The sequence below is a fragment of the Dromaius novaehollandiae genome, chromosome 6 (assembly GCF_036370855.1).
Source record: "Dromaius novaehollandiae isolate bDroNov1 chromosome 6, bDroNov1.hap1, whole genome shotgun sequence".
NCBI classification, from domain to species: domain Eukaryota; kingdom Metazoa; phylum Chordata; class Aves; order Casuariiformes; family Dromaiidae; genus Dromaius; species Dromaius novaehollandiae.
The window spans coordinates 15,294,065-15,316,108 of NC_088103.1; the positions used below are offsets into that span (position 1 = coordinate 15,294,065).

Consider the following 22,044-nt stretch of genomic DNA (forward strand, 5'->3'; position numbering starts at 1 on the left):
TTTCCGACCACAAACCAGTTATCTGTATGTTCGTTATAAATTCTCACCAGGTGTCTGAGGCCCAACCTCACATCATTGTCCATCTCCAGATAGAAAAGGGAAAGAAGATGGGGGGAGAAAAAAAAGGATCAAAATAGTAAGGCTAATAATGTATTTAATATTTCACTCTTTTTAACAAACATTTTAACAAACAAACTTTTTGTATTTCTTGTTTGAAATAGTAAATTGTAGCCACTGCAGGACCAAGTAGGACAGCCCTGAAAAGTATGCTGTTTTCAGACTTCACCTGTTACATCTAAAATGACCTGGTGAGGGTATAGAGTATTCTTTGACAAAATAAAGATTAAATCCACTAAGGTTCTGTTCCAAAACTCACTAAAAGTAATGGAATTCCTTACATTGCTTTCAACAGCTTTTAAATTCTAAATTGTATGTAGTCCATAAGGGATGCAATTTTTCACTCTACTGAGCCCAAAGCAAAGCAGTGCTACCCTTTAACAGTCTGATTTACTCTAGTGGAGCATCAGGCATAACAGATTGCTCTATCATCCTCCTCCTTCACCATTCCAGCCTATTCAAATCCAAATCTCAAAACATCTCATTTTTCCTATGATGCCAGGAGTACAAGAGCAAGCTGGCACAGGAGGCACAAGGAGATGCTTCTACAGCCTGTTCCTCACCCACCAGCAGTTGCCTTGCATAGCCTCTCTTCTCCACTCGCTTCAGCTATTCAAAAGCCTCAAAAAACTATTACTCCTATTAGCCATAAATGTTTCAATTAAAAACTGAATTTTCAAAAGGTTTCAGCATCCTCATTTAGGGCTATATTTAGGAAACACCCAAGCTCCTATTTTGGCATGAGAAAAGAAGTGGTTAAATCATTAAAAAAGTTCAGCATATTGAAAATCTGGCCATCAGTTTCCCAGAAGAGAACTGTTGGATACTGAATACTTCTGAAAATAGTACTTACTACATTGAGTAAATTGGATATTTTCTACTAAAGTGGTTACAAATACAGTTCTGAACTTACAATAATCAGGAGGAAACGTTCCAATTTTACAGAAGAATTGATAGATTTTCCACAATATTAGCACCTGGGATTCCGTAATATTTTGCTAATATTGAGAATAGGAAACAGCTTATTTCTGGTATTATAAAATGATTTAAATTCAAGGGATAAAAAAATTTACAAATTGCTAGTTAGTAAGTTACTAATAGTAATATTTTTTTCTTCAGGATGAGATACAGTCAACACCTTTCAAAAGAAGCTGTTTAAATTTAAAATATACCATCTTATGTGTCCTAAATTGTTTTTGCTGCAGAGGAATCATAGGCCCATTCACCAAAACACTTCAGTACACAAGCAGCTTTTGATTTGTGCTTTATATCTGTCGGTTTCAAAGTAACTAAATTTTGATTCTACCATTAAAATGAATGGCAGTTTTTTAATTGATTTAAGTGAGGTCAGGATCAAACTCTTTCTTAATTTCATGTGCATGCTTAAATGTTTAGTTGGATCAAGGCCTAGGGAACTTTACAAAGCACAAGAACTAAAAAAAAAATCTTGAAAAAACAGTCACTTTTTATGTTTTTTATTTTAAACTTTTACTGAAATGTATGATTTCATTATTGCTGAACATTCAATACCGCCTCAAAAAAAATCAACTTTAAAACACCACTGTAGGCCGAGATAAAGTATACAAACGTGAGCTCTGTAAACACTTTGTGAAGAATCTAAAAGAATCCAGGCACATTAAGGCTCCAATTCAGTAAAACACATATGCTCATGCCAAGCACATGAGTAACCAGAGAAATTCTCTGGGACAGGTCATGTAATGCAACTTACTCAAGTACTTAAATTCATTACCAAACTGGAACTTTAAACAGGTTGTTTCTTTCAGGGTGCCCTGCACTGCAACAGTAATTTTTTTAATGCTTATTTCTGTCCAGGATATATTTTTTTTCCCTGCAATTTATTCTAAGTAAGTCCAGATCATATCCTTAAGAATCCTATTTGCATGTTTTTCTTACAACTCTGAGAAAAATTAAACCAAACACAAAAATCCCTTCCTCGCACATAGGGAAATATGCTGGACCTGCCCTGCAACGCTTCAATACTACTTCGGCCAGCAGACGCCTGGGTCCAGTGTCATTAACCATGGGGATGACATATCATTTTTAAATCCATTACAGCCTTGACCTAAATCTGGGCTGATAATAGCAAGACTTTACTGATTTCAGTGGATTCTGGATGAGCAGACTATCTGTGCCCAGATGTTACAGAGTATCTGCTTCACTGTTAGGGACTTCTAAGGAGAAAATTCTGTTTCTTCACTCATGTAAATAACCAACATTGAGTTAGTTAAGATGCCCTTTCAGCTATTGCCAGTTTCTGTACAAGGCAATTCATTTATCCTCCTCTTTTTTCTGTAACTGATTCTTCCCATTTGTACTTTGTCATCCCATAACATCAAACTTTGCACTCTAGGATGACTGATTCCTAACAGCGCTTTGCTGATTTAAAGATGCTAGTTAAATGAAGTTTCTAAGCTTACCATATCCAAAGTTAGTTTGAAACTGAATTTCTAAGTGGCATTAAAATGCATTATCTTGCCAATGTTTTCATTATTTATTTTCCCCAGAAAACTTTATTTATTCTTAGAATAGTAGAATACAATACAGTGGTACAAACAAATGATCATTCATATGCAACTGAGCAAAAAAGTACAAAGATTTCAGACATGTCATAAAATACAGAAAAAAGAATTTAAAAAACCAAGATAAAATATAGAGGACATGCAATGAACGGAAAATAAAATATCTGTTTGATGATCTCATGTTTCCTTTCACTCTCAAAAGGAACCATCCCAGGGGAAATCAAATTGCCAGATTAAAAAACAACAACAAAAAGGAGACAAGATAAATGAAATGACAAAGGAAAAACAACAAAGAAAGTAAAAATAATGGTGTAAGCATAGGACTCTTTAATAATCAAAAACAACATTGCTGACACCATGCTGAAGGTGTGGAAGGCTGCCATGGAATAGGATCTGGTTGGAGATGTGAAGTGAGGCGAATGCGGTGCAGATCACAATTCTTAGCAGGGACAAATTTTGTTCCATTGGACTCGTATTTCTTAGCTCGTATTTCCACTTCTGAGGTACACTGGGTTTCACATTCTTCTAATGCCAAAGAAGAGGCCTAGTGGGTAATACTCAGATGGCTAAAGCTGGAAGTGCAGATTTCTGAGGTAGGCTGGAATTTGTGCATCATCAAAATGGAAACAGGGGAACTTAAGGCTGATCACATAAAGGCTGCCCTTGCCAGAGATGCAGGTTTTCTGTCTTTCATCCTGCATACTGCCAAGGTATGTGTAACAATTTTTAGTGGAATTTTGCTACCTCCAAGTATCCTGTAGAGTTAGAAAGCATTGTGGAGTTTAGACTTTCTGAAATCCAGTAACATTCAAAAAATTGTTTTGCTGGGAGTAGCAGGAAAACAGTAATGGTAAGACTGTCACTAGTACATAAGACTGTTACCTCTCTGGACAGTACCTGAGTTGCTGCCCTCTTTTAATCATTAAAAAAAGAGAAAAGAAGAAAAAAAAGAGGAAAAAGTGAAACAGAGAAGAGAGTCTGTCGAGTAGAGTGATTTTGCAGAACAATCAGGAAGTTAAGAAATCACAAACTAAGCTGCAAAGAGTGTGATTGTTAAAGAACTGTAAATATGTGGTTTGGCAGATCTAACTCCACTCTTAGGACTGGAGTTAATGGAGGAACGAGTTATGAGGCAATGACTAGTAGCAATTCAGTAGGTGGAAAATGATGCTATTTCTTATCCTGTAAAAAACCTAAATCTCCATGCAATACAAGATCACAAACATGCTGGGTGCAGTTGCTGACACACTCTCATTGCTAGTGGTTGCGCAGTCTATTTGGAAAAAATATATTTCTGATTTATAACACAAATTATTCAAGCTAAAAAAGAATCAAAACAAGAATTTCTTGAGATCCTTTTAACATTGTCTTTCAAGATCTGCATTAACAATAAATGGATCGATCTCCTTTCTTATGGAAGATGCAACACGTATCAGTTCCCAGCAAATAAATCATTCTATATATCCTAAAGTGACAAATCTTCCTTGACATGACGTTGCTTGTTAATTTGTTTTTAGTGAATACATCTTGGATGTAGTGAAAATTACAGACATTCAATGTTTTTCTCCACAAGTAATATGATATTTTATCTTTGCTTCTAAGTTTTCATTGTTTTGGAGTACAGTATGTGGACAATCAAGGAGTCATTTCTTAATAGCTTTGAAGAGAACTCAGAAGTAATAAACTTCAAGGGGAACAGTAAAGTGCAGTAAAACACAGCTGATAAAGCACAGAAGATGCTGCTGAGTCCATTACAGTAAGCAGCTATACTGGATCATAATGACAATGAACATTTGAAAACTGTCTTTTAGTCTGTCGAATGAAATAAAAGATAGCAACAACCTGATGATGTGGGAAAGCCCTTGCCAGTTAAATGACCCAAATTATATTTGAGTTTACTGGGATCATGAAATAAATGCGCAGGACTCAGAGCAAGAAGATACATACATACAGAGACAATTATTCAAAGCTCCACATTTCTAGGCTACCAGGTTTAAATATCTTCACCTGATTGCTCAGTTAGTTACTCAACTCCTGACTCCCCGACTGAACAGGGAGTCCAAAATGAGTATTAATTTTCATTTTTTATTTTACAACTCCCCAAATTTCTGAAGTTTATCAGAGTCAAAAGATTAGCTAACAAGTATTGTAGACTGAATAGCAGTTGTGTAAATTCAACATTTTAATACATAGAGATAGATGCTGGCAAAAATTCATGGTGAGTATGGGATGGTTGGGCTTAACAGTAATTAGAAAAGAATGATGATAAGTTCTAGAAAATCTAACAAAAAAAGATGACCAAATGTAAATTTCTCTGAAATAATTGGAAATAAATAAGGGCATTTAAACATTACCAAGCATCTTTCCAGCTTTAATAGATTATAAACATGAGCCCTAATAGGAGAACCTGACATGGTATTGCAAGTATACAATTTTCCTAATGCCATTGGAGCTAATCCTTCTTTTGTTAATTTGATTTGGTAAGGATGAAGTGAAGCATTAGAAGGCATCACATTAAGATTCTTACAGAAGAAAACATTAGAATCATTTTTATAAATCTGCTTCAAATAGAATAAAAATATCCTATATTAACATCATGGGGAAAAAAAAGCAACACAGACTTCATTCTTCTAGCAAGAAATCTCACTAGTCCTTGCACAACAGAATTGTGAGACGAAGGCAACTAAGTGTATATTTTGGGAAAGTAAAGGAAGTCCATCTTTCCTGGAGGTTTATCTTCAGGAACTCACTTAATGAGTGGAAACAGTATTACTTTTTAATTGCAGGGAGGGAGCCGGGGGGATTTTGTTGGTAAGCAAAGAATATAAAAAACAGTTTCAATATTCTTCTGATTGGAAGTAGACTCTGTCTGACGTAACTCTTCCTGTAAAGATGCTACAAATGTAGATCAAAGCAGTGCCAAAGTCCAAGTTACACTGTCGAGATTTTAAAAACAGATTTCCTGTCACCTCAGTTATATATATAGTTAACACTGCATTTTTTCACTCATCCTGATTAAGAACTGTAATTTATACCAAACAGACATCTGAGTCCTTGAACACCTCAATGTATTGCCTCAGGCTGACCTCCACGAAAGCTGAAGGAATACGAAGTGGAAGAGGAAAATGCAAGGATTGGCAAATATCAACACCTTAATCACAGCTGGAAGCATTTCTCCAATGCTAATGAAGGCTGTGCCCTTTCTTATAGTCACCGACTTTGCACTGACCCTGGACACACCAAGTGGTAGTCTCTAAAAATTGCTCTCTTCCTCTCCAGCAGTCAGTAAGGCTGCCCAGCCCTGCCATGACTGGGCATTTGTCTTTCCAACATCTCTGGCTGTCAAGCCGGCACTAGTGCATGACCCTAGTGCGTGGGTCAAGCCCGAGAGAAAACAATACACAGGGGCTCCACAACTTATGGCTGCTTCTCACTGAATCCTCGATCCATTATAATTTTCTACAATTGATTTACAAAGCTCTTAATACGATCAGGTCACAGTAGCCAAAGCACTGCCTTCTTTTCTGCTGTCTCATGATGGCTATTATAGAGGATGCTGTTATTTTTCCACATGAGGTGACCACTGAAGTCTAGGTATCATCTTAGGCTGCCAGAGAATGAGCCCTTTCTCAGCAGAAAATGGTCAAGAGAAAAAATCCAACTTCCACAATTTTTAGGTGATACCACAACACTCCCATTTTTCCAAAGGCTTCCCAAAAGCAGGAAGAAAAGCAAATCAGCAGCACAACTCAAGTCTACAGCTGTTACTGAACTAAAGACTTGGATGGAGTATCAGATATTGCTAAGAGGAAGATTTTCATGTTTTGTATATGCCCTACATGCTGTAGCTCTATTGCAACTACTGCTGTAGCAGTACTGGAGGATACACAGTTGCAAAAAAGAGCTATCCCTAAATACACTCCTGAAACCACCTCCTCTTGTCACTTTGGGTCCCCACAGCTCAGTTATCGTTCTCGATTCCTGCCTCTCTAGCAGCGGGGTCCTCATGCATTCAGTGTTCCTGTTATCCCTGGATTCTGTGCTTTCCAAACTTTTGAACCCTGGTTCCCATAAATATTTTGAAAATTGTCAGCCAATCTATACAACACTGTCTCTTCTGAAGCTGCATTTCTTGTCTTGATTACAGCAGCTTTCAGCAATCCCACTTCATTCCCTCCTCATCAGTACATAAATAAAATACCTCTGCTACCTGATCTACCAAGAAATATCTGCCACACTCGCTACACACTCACTGACTACTTTACCTAAGTATATTTTATGATCACCCTTCTCTCCAGCTACTCTGACCTGTTCCAGCGATGCTTTTAGCTCCCTGCATTTCGGTGCACCAAGCGGCCCTCTCCAGGACCCCCCTTTACATTCAGTCCTGCCTGCCCCTTGTGCCTTCCCTACGCTTTCCTCCTCCGCTGACTCTCCCTGGAGAGCCTCATCCGTCTGCCCTTTGTCGGGAACACTCACTTTCTCTTTCAACTTTAACACCTGCTCGTTCCAGGACTCCCACTGACTTTGTTCCCTTTCTCGCAACAGCACCCACAAGGCCGACCTTTCCTGAGCCTGCTCGCGTGTGTTGTGCCTGGGGTTAATCCGCCTTGCTTAACCTACACCGACTGTGCTTGAAGGTCAGACCAATTCCCACACATACGTGATCTTCCTGAGTACAGCTCTACCGTATGGATAACTTCAGAATGCTTTTTTTTTTTTTTTTTAAAAAAAGGAAGATTGAAAGTATTTTATTGTTCGTCATGAAAACTGCAAAAGAGGATGTGAAGAGCAACCCTTATCTAGAACACACTGGGGGGAAGGGGAAGGAGGACGGGCATAGGAAGGGGAGAAAAAAATAATGCTTTACATAATAAGAGGGCTGGGGAGGGCAGGGATCTGTACTAACTCTTGTTACAGATATAAAACAAGACTTGAAAGGGACAGGCAAAAGAAAGAAAATATTTAAGAACAGGAAGAGAGATTCTTCTTCAGAGAGAGAATTTAAAAAATTTTGCAATATTTTGCAAATATTTTGCACCTATATGCAACTGTGCCTTTGCGGCATATTCTCTTCTCACTTTACAAAGATGCACAAGGGTGAGTCCCTGAGCATAGAGAGGAGAATGCACTCCAGAGTATGGCAAGACAAATGCTTGTGCACATGCAGCGCTAGGACACTTCAACCCACATCCCAGCCCCTCATCCTGCCAGGCATTCACAGCAAAAAGTGAGCTATCTGCTACCAAGGTTTAGGCCTGAGCAATGTTAATGCACAGCAGGGCCTTCAGAGCTACAGCGGGAGTGAATTCTGCATGGCAGCAGGGCAAAATGCTACAGTGTTCAACCAAAGACAGCAAACAACTCAATATGCATTTCTGTTTATCACCACTTTTCTTACAAGCAACACTATGTACTTCTGCTCTCCCTGTGCTTGCTTTTGGAGTGCTGCACCGTGCACAGCAGAGACATACTTCCTTTTAGCAACATTTCCCTTTCTCTATTACACGCTGTGGAGCCACAGGCAAGGGACTTTGCAGCCTCGTCCCACAAACCCAACACAGATGTTTATCACTGAACCCTCGACGGATGAATTCAAATGCGATAAGCAGGAACTCAGAAGAGTGGGATCTTACTGATAAATATTTCACAACATCACAGACTGCAACATGTCTCTTCAGCTCCCACTTGCCAGCATTGCTTACAGGTGATAGGTACGTCAATTACTGTAATACTCCTGGCAACCTGAGAAACATAGATTGGAATTGATGGGCTATGTACTATTTTCCAGCTGTAGTGCAGCTCGCTGCTATTATTTGCTTGTAACAAACATCTGTTCCAAGATGGAAGTACCTACAAATGCCTCGGTGTTTCAAAAATTACAAGAGGTTAGTTTGTTAAACATTTAATCTATGTAAATAAATACAGGCTTCATGCAAGACAGATCAGAGTATGGACTGATTATTTTATCATGGTGTTACTAACTATTACTTGCTACTGCAGCAAGAAATCTTTAAAAACAAGACATTCTCAGATGTATTTTCCTAGGTAAAATATTTCATATGCAGGTTACTCAGAGGCTCTTAGTTTTAGAAATAAAACTTATTTCAAAAGAAAGGAAGCATTTAAACAGTGTCATGGCAATATGGCTTATTCAATTAATAACTAGATTGCTTATTTTTAATTGTTCATGTACCTCTTCAAACTCAGCCTGGGTCAGGCATGAAGAAAAATGGCTACCAGCTGCTGGCAGCTGCATCACCTGCACAGTTATGGACCCAGTTCTCACAGCCAGTGGATGGGGTCTTAAGTCACAAAAAACATCAACCACAGTTGGCACGACTCGGTGCCAATGACTGGCCTCCCTGTCACTCTTAGCAGAGAGGCTGAGGGCATGTTTCTGAACTACTCTCTTACCCCTAAAGGTGGTCTCTCCAGGTCAGGGTTGAGGCACATTGGTGGGGCAATGTGGGGAAGTTTGCACTGCTGCTGCCCATGCTGTATCTGCTCTATAAATAAATAGAGGACTTTAGTCTCCAGGGCTGTCAGTTTGGCACCTTCCATGTGCACAAAAGACAGGCTTTGTGGGTTGGTTTGTTTGTTTGTTTTAGAAACAACCACCCAAAAAGTTATATGCAAAGTTTAGTATGGCAAATCAAAATAAGCCAAATTTATTGTACGAGAGCACCTAAATCCCACAACTTCTTGCTCTCTCTTTGTGTTTTCTACTTTTAATTGTGATAAGAATAAAAGTTATGGACCTCTTTCGGTGTTTCTTGATGACAACGGTTGCTGTTCCACCACAACTCCAATGCTGCCACCAAGCATGCAAGAAGAAGGCCTATTGCTAAAATGCAGAAAACGCCTGCAAAACTGTGAAGCTTGAGTGCCTTCCCATCTGTCTGTGCATTGGTATGGCTATTCAGGTCACAACGTCCCATTCGTGGCCACCATTTCTGTTTGAGAACATCCAAATCTCCGCTTTCTTGCAACTCTAAGATCCTGCAGAAATTTTAAAACACAAGTATTATCTTCAACAATACTTTTGCAATTTTTCTTTTCTGTATGTTGCATACCTCTCAAATCTGCTGTCCCAGAGTTCAAAACTCCATCCCACAACCCACCGCCACCACAAAGTATTCTTATCTGAAACTCTGTAGTTATTCAAGGTTTTCTGTCCTTGGGTGAGAAAAATTCCAAGAGGGAACTGCCAGAATTCACTATTCTAGAACTTCATACCTCTGCTTTTTCTACATATCAAATACCAAATATCCTCTACCCATTCATCCTAGGACAGATATTTCTGTGAACGTAACTTTTTGGTAGTAACAGGATGAGTTAATATTTTCTACTCAACTGTAGCTCAAGATCAAAAGCATCTTGAGGGAAAGAGACAAATCAGCTGTTCTGCTGTCTTTTATTGTACAGAAAACAATCTGCTCACAGCAGCAAGTAAACATCACTGGGTAACTTGAGAAACAAGAATGACTGTCAAAACTTCCATTATAATGCAAAAAATATTACTAAGGCAAACCACCACATTCCACTTAGTGATGGCTGGTCTGGCTACACTCAGTTGCAACAGCTGGTCCCACTAACAAAATTCTCAACCCACTCCACTGCTGTGCTTCCACAATAATTTCAAAATAATGTGAGACTGTAACATGTTACTATTTGTGAGCCACTTAATACAAATCCGTTTAAGGAGAAACGGACTCATTTACTTCTGCTTTGAGCTGCAGCAAATGCAGCTTATTCAAAAGGATTTTACTCTAATGCTGTTACTTTGTGCTCGAAACACTGTGTTAACAGTGGCTAATTAATCACTGTTTTGCCTCTTGTGAAGTGTCCCTTCTTTCCAGGAATGATTCATTTTGGGTTTGGTTTGACAACTGTTTTTGCTGTTTACTACCAACCCTTTCTTTTGAGGCAGCTTTGTCCCTGGGTTATCAGGAGGATTCAGACCAGCCACAGCTGGTGTCTAACTTCTTAGAAAAAAGAAGTTAGACAAAGGGAAAGTTGCTTCAGCTCTGGCTGCGAGCTGTGCACTCAGGCACCATCTGCGAAGGCCACAAAGGTCTGTACAACTGCATGTCTTCGTTTCAGTTACATGTTGGCATAAAAGAGATCCTGATAGCTCAGAGATAACTAAATGGCCACCGAAATCACAGTCTACAATCCCATGCAATAGCCAACATTTATTTTGCCTATGCTATTGTGAGAAAGCACTACATTTAAGACTTGGGTCTGTCTCTCCATCCTAAAGAGCAAACTGGGACTTTATTACATGCTTACTGCATGGAAGAACACATTGTTTCACAGCATGCAAAGCACAGTATGAGCCAGGGAGGTTTGGTCTCTCCCCTAGCCCATACAGAGCTCTGGGGGCACTGAGCCCTCTCCTGTCAGAGCAGTGCTGCGTGGAGGTGCGAGATCACACACCATTTCCAGTCCCCTCCTTCCTCCTCCCTAAGCAAACGTGCATGGAGCAGAAGGAGCAGCTTTCTTGAAGCCTGAACTTACAACCTCGCTGCTGTCACAGAAGGAAGAGAACCATTCAATAAACAGTCACTGCCAAAGTTAATACGAACTATGAATATGATTCCTCGCTAGCTGTAGGGAAGAATCCTACAAAAAGAGCTTTGTTTTGGTTTACCTCTGGGAGAAAAGATCTCTGTAGGGGCTTCCATGCTGGAGGGCTATCCCATATCCTTTGCTGCTGATGCTGTTTCCAATGACCGTCACGGAGCACTCGTCATCGGTCAGTGCGGCATATTCCACCACTGTCACATCCCACAGGAAAGCATAGTTTCCTTTCTTTGCCTGTAAATGCATCATGAACATAACAAAAACTAAACTACACTAATTCTTGAGGTAGGACAAAAAACAAACAAGCAAGCAAACAAGCCCTGAGCTAGTCACTACTCCCTGCAGGTAACTCTTTAGGTGACAGTTATCTGGAGACTTCCAACATCTTAATACATTTCTAATGCTCTTCCCTCCTTGCCCAGCATACCTCATCTACTTCAAACCTCTCTAACATGTCTTCCATTTTTAATAGAGTGATAGCAGAGGATGACATAGCCAACCATAAGTTTAGGCAAGGCGTACACAACAGATAATTAATTATAAATCAAAGCCATTGCCTTAACTGATGAAATTTGACATACATTTTGTAGGAGACATGGACTACCAGTTCCATATATTCAACTAAGGAATGCAGGTACAGTGTGAGTGCTAAGCCGTGTTTTTCAGTCATCACAGTCACAAAATGGCAACTTTGCAGCTTCCCCCAAATAAATGTGTAAATAAAAGCCATACTAGTTCTGAAATAAAAGGCATGTTCTGAGCTTAGAAAAAAAGTTCTCTCCTTTTTCACAAGTAAGAAAAGTCACCAGTGTCCCCTATTAGCTCAATTTTGGGACAAATATTGTTTTATTTTAGCGCACACCCACAGAGATGTCCTTAAATGTCAGCCTTAATTGGGATTCAAACCAATGCCTGCATGCAGTGCATATGATGAATGTAAATCACCTTGCTTAACGTAAGATGTAAGAAATATTTCTGGATAGGGATTCAGTAAGAAAAAAGTCATCATTTTGTTTGGTTAAAGTAATCATTGGTTTCCTAATGTATTTAAGTAGTATGTTTTTAAGTCTCTAGTGAACATACAGAGCACAACAGAACAGATGGGCTGGAGCATCTAATGCAAATAAATGAGTAATCATGAATGCAGGCTTCCAAGACTTAATTTTTTTTTTCTTTTTTTTTAAGTTTGAATGATTTCACATCTTTCTTTAGGTCAAAACAAAGGAAAGCAGGAAGCTGAAGTCCTACATGCATTTATTTATGGAAACTGAATCACCAAGCTCCCTTAGCAAATGACTGCAGTTCTGATACGGAATTAGCTCTCTTTTCCAGGTATGTTGTGTAAGCTCAGTTTTGAACTGACCGGTAAGGTTACAAGACTCCCTCAGTTATTTCATTATATCAGGTTCTTCTTGCCAGAGATTCAGCTGAGCAATTAAACTAATTTCACTTCACCATGTTTTGATATAAACGACCAAAGCTCTCTGAAGTCCTTGACAGTTGTTTAAACACGACAATAAATCAAATGTGAGTTATCCTCTAAAGGACGGAATCCAGGGAAACAAAAAATAAAAGCTACTTGCCAAAGTCTGTCTCCTCTCCCCCCTTCCCCTCTACCTGCATCAAAGCAACCAAAGATCCCCAAGTTCTTTTGCATCTGAATTAAACCCGAGTAAAACCAGTCACATCCTTCCTTTTTGCTAAGGTTTAAGTCATCCTGTACTGACCACCTTGAAAATATTTTTTTTGTTGAGGATATTCCACCCAGCGTGGGTTTGTCCACCACTAGCCCCTCTTTCTCCTTTCCTACCCCCATGGTCGGTTCAGAGTGACAGTATTCAGATAGCTATTGCTACACTAGTACAAAGTGGCATTAAAATCTCAAGCATAGCATAGGCTTTAAAGGGGCTATTCAGATAGGAGCCGCAAGACCATAGTGTTAAAATCATACAGGGATTTAACAGATGCAACTTATTAAACAACTGTGTTCATAAAAATATCTCTTACTAAAATGCCACTGTATAAAACCATACCAGAGCAAGACTTCCAAAACTACATTGTAGTACCCTGTCTCTGCCTGTCTACCTGAACTGGTAATGTTGGTGCAAAGAGGAAAGAATGAACAAATCACTCTTTACTATACACGACAGCCAGAAAAGGCTTCATAACTTATTAACACAAGGATACACAAAAAATTTAGTACAGCAAGGGAGCGATTCCTCAAGGCATCTAAGCCTATATTCAACTAACAACCTACATTCTTGGAAGCCTAAAATGTGTTTTTCAAAGGTATTTTCTGAATGATTATGTACCCCATAACTAACTGAGTTGCTAGCAGCAAACCTCTGCATCTTGCTTTCTGCTCTGCCTGTGACCGGCTTTAACGATTCTAATTTTATGCTTTCACATCTGTGATAGTGCTGATAGGCCTCCTACCTGGTTAGGGACAACAGGCAATGGGCATCAGTCCTACTGGTGTTCCTGGCAGGGAAGGACCATCAAAAGCCCTATTTGTGCACATCTCGGGTTGTGTTCTATGGTAAATAGTACACAGGTTTTTGCTACCTATGATAGAAAATAGTGTGCAAGTTCTGCTGCGTTAAAAAACATGTACTTACGGGACTAAAGACAAATTATATAGTATCATTTGTTACTCTACACAGAATTTTTCAAAACGTGTTATTAGAGAGTAAAAACATGTCTGATGTATGTACAGAAAGAGGAGTCCTGAAAGAGATTTGGCTTAAATCACAGTGTTAAAATGTCTTGCATTCTTCTGGTTTCTGTAGTTGTATCTTTTAACTGTTTCAAAATTGTTCAGTAAAGCATCCTCTCAAATTTACATTTTATAAAGGAGGAACACTGGCAACACATCCCACCCTCCCTCACCTTTCACCTAATAGTACTTGAGAAACACCATCTTCCTTAAATATTCAATTTCAATTAGCTTGCAATATCTAGAGAAAAATCACACTATTGATTTCTGCTGTTCAAGCCTTATTTTTCTGTACTGTATTTTATGTAGAAGACCTTCCTACACCAACTTTCAAGGTTAGACAGCAGATCTTCTGACAAGGCCAACTTCTCTTGCTTGTTGCTATCCTAAGTTATGTCCTAGGGCTGTTAGTGGTCAATAAATAAAGTCTACCCAGTCTCTGTGTATCAATTTATCTTTTTATGACATAAATCATTCTACTTAGTGCCATCATATCTATGGAATATTATTTCTCTGATAGCCTGATCATTTTAGCATAAACAGGAATCCAAGTTTTAAAATCTTAATTGTGTGTTCTTCTCAACTTCCAGAAGTCCTGGAGGTAAGACTGTTCTCCCTCTCTGATTGCCAAAGACAGAATCTCCAAAGATCTCCTTTTCCTCAGGGAAGATTTTTCTCTTCAAAGGTTCTTCCACTTGCATAATTTTCTTCTCTAAAAGTAGAGACTCCTTACTATTAGTATGTTCACCACATGGAAAGCTTCCTTATCACCAAATGTTTGGTTGCTGTCTAAATTCAGCATGCTTCACATCCCTGTTAATATCCATTGTGACAGCTAGGCAGTATCGTTTGTTCAATTTAAAGAAAAAGTGACAAACTATGAAAAAATTACGTTTAACACATATACGCACATGACATATTCATGTCCGAGATATATTTACTTTTTATACATTTTCATTAGGCAAGCAGTAAAAGTCAAATGAAATCATATTGACTCTAATTTTCAATCAAAATTCAAGCCTTTTAGAAGATGTTAAACATTATATTTTTTTTCATGTGAAGGAGTGCATGTGTGCACACATGCATATCTCCTAGCTTCCAGGCCAAAGGGATACAGGAAGCAGAAAGACTGTAAGTTACAAGAAAGGCCTGGCACTGTCCCATAGGATGGATTAGCAGGAATCATACAAAGCCTCACTAGTTCTGCATGATACCTCACACAGTTGCACCTACTCATACAGCAGTCCTGACCACAACACAGCAAGGATGCATATCCCCAGGCTCTTGCATTCACAGCTCAGCCAGCTAAAGCCTGGATTATAGTCTTCTAGGGCCCAAAATAGAATTAAAATGTTCTAGTGGTCAGATATCATTACAAAGATAATGCAGAGAAAGATGGCGAACGGGAGTGTGGCAAGTATCAGCTGAAAATGGTAAGACTGCTGGAATGAGGAACGATGCTTGAAATGCAACACAGAATAATAGCCTAAGAATTATGCTTTAGACTTTTAATTGGCTTTCATTTTATGCTCCTTTACTGTGGCCTTGTTTCAAATCTCAGCATGCAGGTATAATGGCAGAACAAAACAAAAATAGCTCGGTTAATCTTTTGAAAACCTCTTTAATAGAAATTCAGCCGAAGAAGCACTCCTTTATTCCACCCAGGTGGAACTACTGTCCTGGCTAGCACCAAAGACACAGGATTTATCTTTGGTTGAAGAGGTTTAAGAAAACAGATTTAAGGGGAGAAAAAAAAACCCTAGACAAAAATTACATTAAGACATACTTCTTCACAATCATTAAAAATAAAAAGGCCAAGGAAGAGTCCCTCCTACATATAAGAAGGACCACCGAAGTGAACAGTAAGGCTTCACAAAAGCAGTAAGCAATCTCTTAATGTCACTCTTCAGCATAGAGGGAGATATAAGAATATTTTTCAAATGATCCTGGCTTAATGATGGTAAAGTGATCTTTTTTTTCCAAAGACAACATGGTGAGAAATAATGAAACAACTCAAAAAAAGCTGAATTTCAGATTAATCACTGGTGCATCTAGGATTCAGCTGAAATTTATGAAGCAGCTACCACGCTAAAAAAAGTGCAAGAAAAATACATTTGTCAGGAATTTAATGCCAGAACAGAGTGCCACCATAGCTGCTCCCATCATATGGCTGATCCTGCAGAAATATAAAAAGCGGCCTTTACATTGGTATTAGTAAAACATACAGAAAACATAGGTGGATAACATTTGCTATAAGAGAACAGGAAACAAACAGCTCTAATAAAGAGAAAACATGACATTAAATCCTGTTCACATTTGTTTTAAATTAAAAAGTTTAAGGATCCACTAAGGGATATAAGGCTTTAAGAAAGCATTTGCTTTTACTCAGAAAGGTGAGGGGCCAAGAAACTACTAAATTTATGAGGACTCATGAAAGCACAGGGATGAGCTACAATAATTCACAACATAAAATTCAGCATGGGCAATAAATTATTGGAAAATATAATTTAAAATTTCCTATTCATTCAACTTCTAAATCTCTCAAAACAAAAATCAGGGGTGATGACTGTCCATCAAGACAGTCAGTTCAGTGTTCACTAAAAGACAGAAAATTTTAGAAGGAAGCAAAAAGGGAAAGAATAATCTTTTATGGTGCCATTGCATAAATCACATTTACATTCACATTTTGGACTCTGTAACTGGACTCTTGTACTTGATCACCTCATCAAAAGTGATACACAGGAAGAACAGAAAGCATTGAGAGTAATTTTGGCACCAAATTAATTGGACAGGGGAAGGAAGAGTTCCCAACAAAGAAAGGCTTTAGAGAAGTCTAGAGCCACTTGGAAAACACATAAATTTTATTTCCTATATATACGTATGTGTGTATAGATCCCTATATATAAGAAAATAATATATAAGGAATACATAGCGATCACATTATCTCATTCCTCTAAAACAGAAACGGATGCTCACAGTGAAAAAGGCAACAGATTATTAGGTATTTTGCGGTAACAAACAGTTATCCTGAAGAACCAATTGCCACAGGGTTGCTGAATGCAAACAGCTTACTCTGATTTACAACTGGATTAGGAACATGTGCGATTCCAATACCAACATCCACCAAGAATCAAACTGCAGGAGCTACCAACTATGTGTTTCCTGGGGATGCTGACTGCAGCTTGACCCAGAAGGAAACTTTCCATACAGTAGCATTAATCAACCCCCTTTTATGATGGGGATTCTTCAGCAGCACCAGAAAATGCCAGTGGCAAAACAGCACTTCGTATGGACTGCTGATCTGCTTGGTAACCTCCTCCCACTCTGTGCAGAGATATTTATGAAGAGGAGGACAGTCATGTCTGCAGTGACCACTGTCAATTGTCTTGAGGCATAACAAAAGCTAGTTGCTCCCCGAGCTCTGACACGACATTACTTTGCAGTGCGTTAATGCCCTTTCTGGGGCTCCCCAGCGTTGCGAAGACTGTGCCTTGGCAACGGCAGATGGTCACTGGGGCTAGAGAGACTTGCTGCGTCTGAAAAGATGCCTCTTCCATGGCAACCAAACACGACAAAAGCTTTCAGGACTTTCTTCCACTGTTACCCTTTTGTTTTAGCTAAGCCAAAGGAGTAGGTAAACCTCAAGGAAATGGGGAGAGGTAAATGGACTAGAGACAAACATCTAAAATACCTGCCGATGAAATAAATAAGCAGTACGCTCCTGTTGTGCATTGAAGTGGCACTGCTCTTTTCATAACTGCATTGGAACTACGACGCTGTTTGAAGAAAATGGGAAGGGAAAGGAAGGAAAAAAAGGCTAGTAGTGATTTTTTCCCATTGTGTCAGGCAAGTCCTTAAGCAGAAAAATGTGCTAGGAATAGGTTTATGCTAGAGAGATTCAGATTTTCCACTTCCCAAAAAATAATTTTTAAGGCCACATTTACATGTCTTTCATACAGCAATACATGTTTACAGACAGAAAGTCCCATTTCCTTGGCTGACATCTATTCTCTCTTAGAAAATCAGAATTACTAGCCATGATACTTGACGAGGACAACTTGTCTGTTTATTCAAAGAACTCAACAAGCTTGGAAGAGTGACATTTAAACTATAAACACAACAGTTTAGCTGACGTTATTAAATATTAAGCTCGATTTATGTAAGTGTCTAATCAAATAGCAGCCTTGGTCAGCTTTGGGGACTGAAGTAAATTTGGTTATTGTTGATGTTAATTGCATGAGTTGATCAAGTTATATATAAAAAAAAAAATCACCCCAGAATACTGAGATCAAGTTTAATATGAAAAAGTTATTATCACACACATAGGACGGAGCCGCCAGCTCCATACAGACAATCTAATTGGTATTCTAAACAGCTTGCCAATCTACAGTTACATTTTAGGCTTAGGCGAATCTAACTATAATAAATGGCAGTATGCAACAGGCTTAGAAAATAGGAGTATTTATAATCTCACTGCTAAAGAGCATCCACTAACACCAAAATTGTGTAAAAAAAAAAAAATTAAAACGTTGTGCATTTTTCTAAGGTAAATGGTTTTTATTATTGCTTTTAATGTCAGAGTGCATAAAAAAGTACTTATTTAATGGCTCTATTTCAACATCTTCTAAATGCTAAGAACGCCTCTTGAAATAGAGGCCTCATTTTCATGAAATGCTGAGCAGAAATAAAATCAAAACACTGCAGACTTCACTAGAGCCAGGGCTCTACCTTGAACAGAGGAAGAAAGGGTACTTGAGCCAAGTGAGAGAGCTTTAGGAAAGCTCAGCTGTGTCTATAGCACACAGGAACTCTGAAGAAGATGTGAGAAAACACAGGATGAAGCAGAAAAATTGACTGAATAGTCCGATGCTGAGAGGGAGACAGAAAAGCGTTTGTATTAGGACTTTATCCAAGAGCCACACAGGCAATTGGGAATCTTATGTTAAATGATTTTGATTTGGGAACTGGGATGGCCTATGTTACTGTGTTCAGCCCACCTACGGCAAAAAAAACCCCAAGCCTGAAACATTTTCTGATTTCCCACTTAAAAAAGCATAAAAAACTTGTAATGTATTTATTCAGAATCAGTGTTTCATTGACAACAGAATAACTCTGATCAAACACTCACTGCTTTAATAACAGCCGTTTGCTTGTTTTGTGAAAAAATCAACTGATAAATAAAGGGAACATTTTACTCCAAAGGAACACCACATTAAACTTTTGCTGCATCTCTTCTGACATAACGTCCTCCTGGACACGTGGTCTGATGGTATTTACTGACTGGTTTTGCTGAGCTACACTATGGAAAGGAGAGAAGAAGAGCGGCAGACTAAGAGTGTGAAATTGGGGATGTTTGTATTTGTGTAATCTGAACCAGGGCTGTTTATCACAGACCTCAGCACAACAATGTAGGATCCCAAGCCATCTTATATCAGGCCTTGAATCCCACATCAACACTCAGTTTCACCAGAAAAAATGTGTGGTCATATCTGAGAAAAAGAAAAGTTAGGTGAAAACATGGTGACACATGAAAGAGTATGTGCATGTTTTAAGACTGGAATAAACAAAGAAAATCTTGCAAGAAATTTCTGTTCTAAGAGAAATGAACACACTTCCAATGAATCCCTGGATTCCTGCCCGTCTTTCCAGTACTGTTTAATGCACTGACTCAGCAAAAAACACAGGAATGAGCAAAGGACAAGATTCGGTACCTGGATAACCTAAAGAATGAGATTCAAGACAGTACTACTAGAGCTCCCAAGAAAGCCAGAAACCTAATGACCAGATAGATCCAAAAAGGATATACTGAAAATTTAGGCAGAGCTAAGCTCATTCCAAACCACGACCCCAAAATATGCTGCTCACCTGCTACCTAGTTACTAAAAGGAACTTTAGATAGGTACATTTTGGTTTAAAATTACTATGTAATTGCTTTCATGTAACTTATCATTCATTAACTTCAGGCAAACAACATTGATACAGCACAAAAATTACATGAAAAACCCTATAATCCAGTCTTACCTTCCTGATGCCTTCAGAAGGGTTCGATACACAATTATCTGCCCCATTATTCTTACTGATCGTCCTCCACAGTTCAGCAAATGTGTTATCCTGCTCCAAGGGGTTTGTCCCTTTCGCTTTGAAGTATTCATACACTGCTGAATCCCTGACTGTACCATAAGATATATCCATTTGTTTGGACAGATCCTGAAATGTTCTGAAATTCAAGTGATATTGAGATGTTAGTGTTATATGGTACATTACTGAGATTTCATTCATTAAATGATTTCTTTCTATGTCTGTCTTTAGACAGAAAGAAAGCACTTACCCTTGCCAAGTCATAGTTGCATATCTCTTTCCTTCACCATAAAAGAAAACCATAGAATAATTTAATTGTATTGAAATCATATTAATTTAATTATACCTGAGCTTTTTTTCCCCCAGTCAAGATTTTTTTTTGAACAGATAACATTCATGTTAAATAGCATGATGCCAGCACAGGAATGCAGTGTGATAAAAACTTACTGAAGCATGGGGAAAACTAAGATTACAAATGTAAATTCCTACTCACATCAGAATCACCAAAAATACCTCACAGAATTCAGTGGAATTAGTTTGCAGTTACACCAATACTCCATTTGACTCCAAATCAATAACAATGTTTTAAACAAATAAATAAATGCTGTAGTTCCAATTTCCACTAAGTCTCGCTCTCTCTCTTTTCACAGCCTCTGGTAAAACAGACATTTTTCATTCACACAGAGACATAACTTTCATTTACTCATCATACCACTGTGGAAGTGTAAATGGGCCTCAACATGAGTGACTGTGAATGCGCCATTTATTTTCAAATTGTACAGAATGTAATTCACTCCTGTTTAACAGCCTTTTCTGCACAGAAAGGTGTAAATCACCGCTTGTGTGACTGAAAACTAGGCCAAGTTTCAAAACATTTAAGGTGGTATCACTGCCATCAAAAGAAGCATCCTATCCATTTTCCACCTTCAGTCATTTATTTCCATTCCTGCGTCCCCTTCCTTTGTCCTAAAGTGTTACTTCTGTATAGCTGCACAATTTTTTTTATCTATGCATATATACACACAAACCCACATACAGTTATTAACACCACATGCTGTAGCAGGAACTAAGCTGTACCTCATAAATAATGCTTTATTTCATGCTTTGTAAACGTATAACCTCACATAGTAACAACGTCTTCTTCAGATGCTTCTGACCAGACAACTAAGACTGTTTGAGACCAGTCAGACTAAAGCAACCCTGTTTCCCCCACCAAAGACTTCCTTTTCCCAAAACAACCTTTTAGAAAAAGAAGCCTCCTCAAAACATTCGAAAAGCAGAACTTGCCCCTCTCATGCCACCTCGCACCAGCCTCCAACTCCTTCAACCACAAAAGGAAAACATTTTGTCTTTCAGCTCTCCCAGAGGATGAACAATTTCCTCAAAATCCTCCTAAGGAGCCTTCTTTTGACCCATGATCTGAAGTTGTCTTCCACAGCTGAAGACTCTGATAAAAAACATTTTCCTGCCTCCCTCTTCTCTGTTGCACTGCAGGGCTCCCATTGTTTGCACCTCACATCACTGCGAGATCCCATACACCACTATTTGAAGCAAAGCAATCTGAGCACGTACACAATGCTATATAAACACCTTTAGAAAAGTCTTTCATATTCCCCATCATGTCACCTCCAGGCCTTCAAGTCACCTCCTAATGCCCCCATTTCACCTGGATGCACCGTGTGAGTCTACCAGCTCTGATCCCAGAGTTGCAGCTCAGCAGGGACCTCCTCTTTCACCCCACCAAAAGTCTTCATGCTCTGAGGCTGCTTCTAACATTTTAAGTGGTTTAAGTTCTTAAATTGTGTTAAGGACTTTTATCATTTTAAGCTGTTAAGCAGCTTTAAGTAAGACTGTATGAACAGTTTTCCTCTATATTCATTGCACACATGCGGATTTGGGCTAACTCTGGGACTTACATCAAAATCCAAACCTCCTCTTATTTCTGTGGCTCTGTATATGCCACTTTGGCAAAATACAAAATGAATGCCCTGGAGGTTGCTGGAC

At 38.7% G+C, this 22,044-nt stretch overlaps 1 protein-coding gene across 4 annotated transcripts in view; it reads right to left on the reverse strand.

The window, feature by feature from the left end:
• GRID1 (glutamate ionotropic receptor delta type subunit 1) overlaps positions 1-22,044 on the reverse strand; it is a 545,174-nt gene that overhangs the window by 11,054 nt on the left and 512,076 nt on the right. For 2 of the 4 annotated variants that reach the window (XM_026116758.2, XM_064513738.1), the window contains exons 13-15: positions 19,984-20,179; positions 11,314-11,480; positions 9,419-9,659 (exon numbers count right to left, since the gene is read on the reverse strand). In XM_026116758.2, the coding sequence (XP_025972543.1) occupies positions 9,419-9,659; positions 11,314-11,480; positions 19,984-20,179 (604 nt within the window). Of the gene's footprint in view, positions 1-1,998; positions 9,167-9,418; positions 9,660-11,313; positions 11,481-19,983; positions 20,180-22,044 lie in introns of those variants that run through there. The other 2 variants (XM_064513740.1, XM_064513739.1) reach the window with 2 other exon arrangements.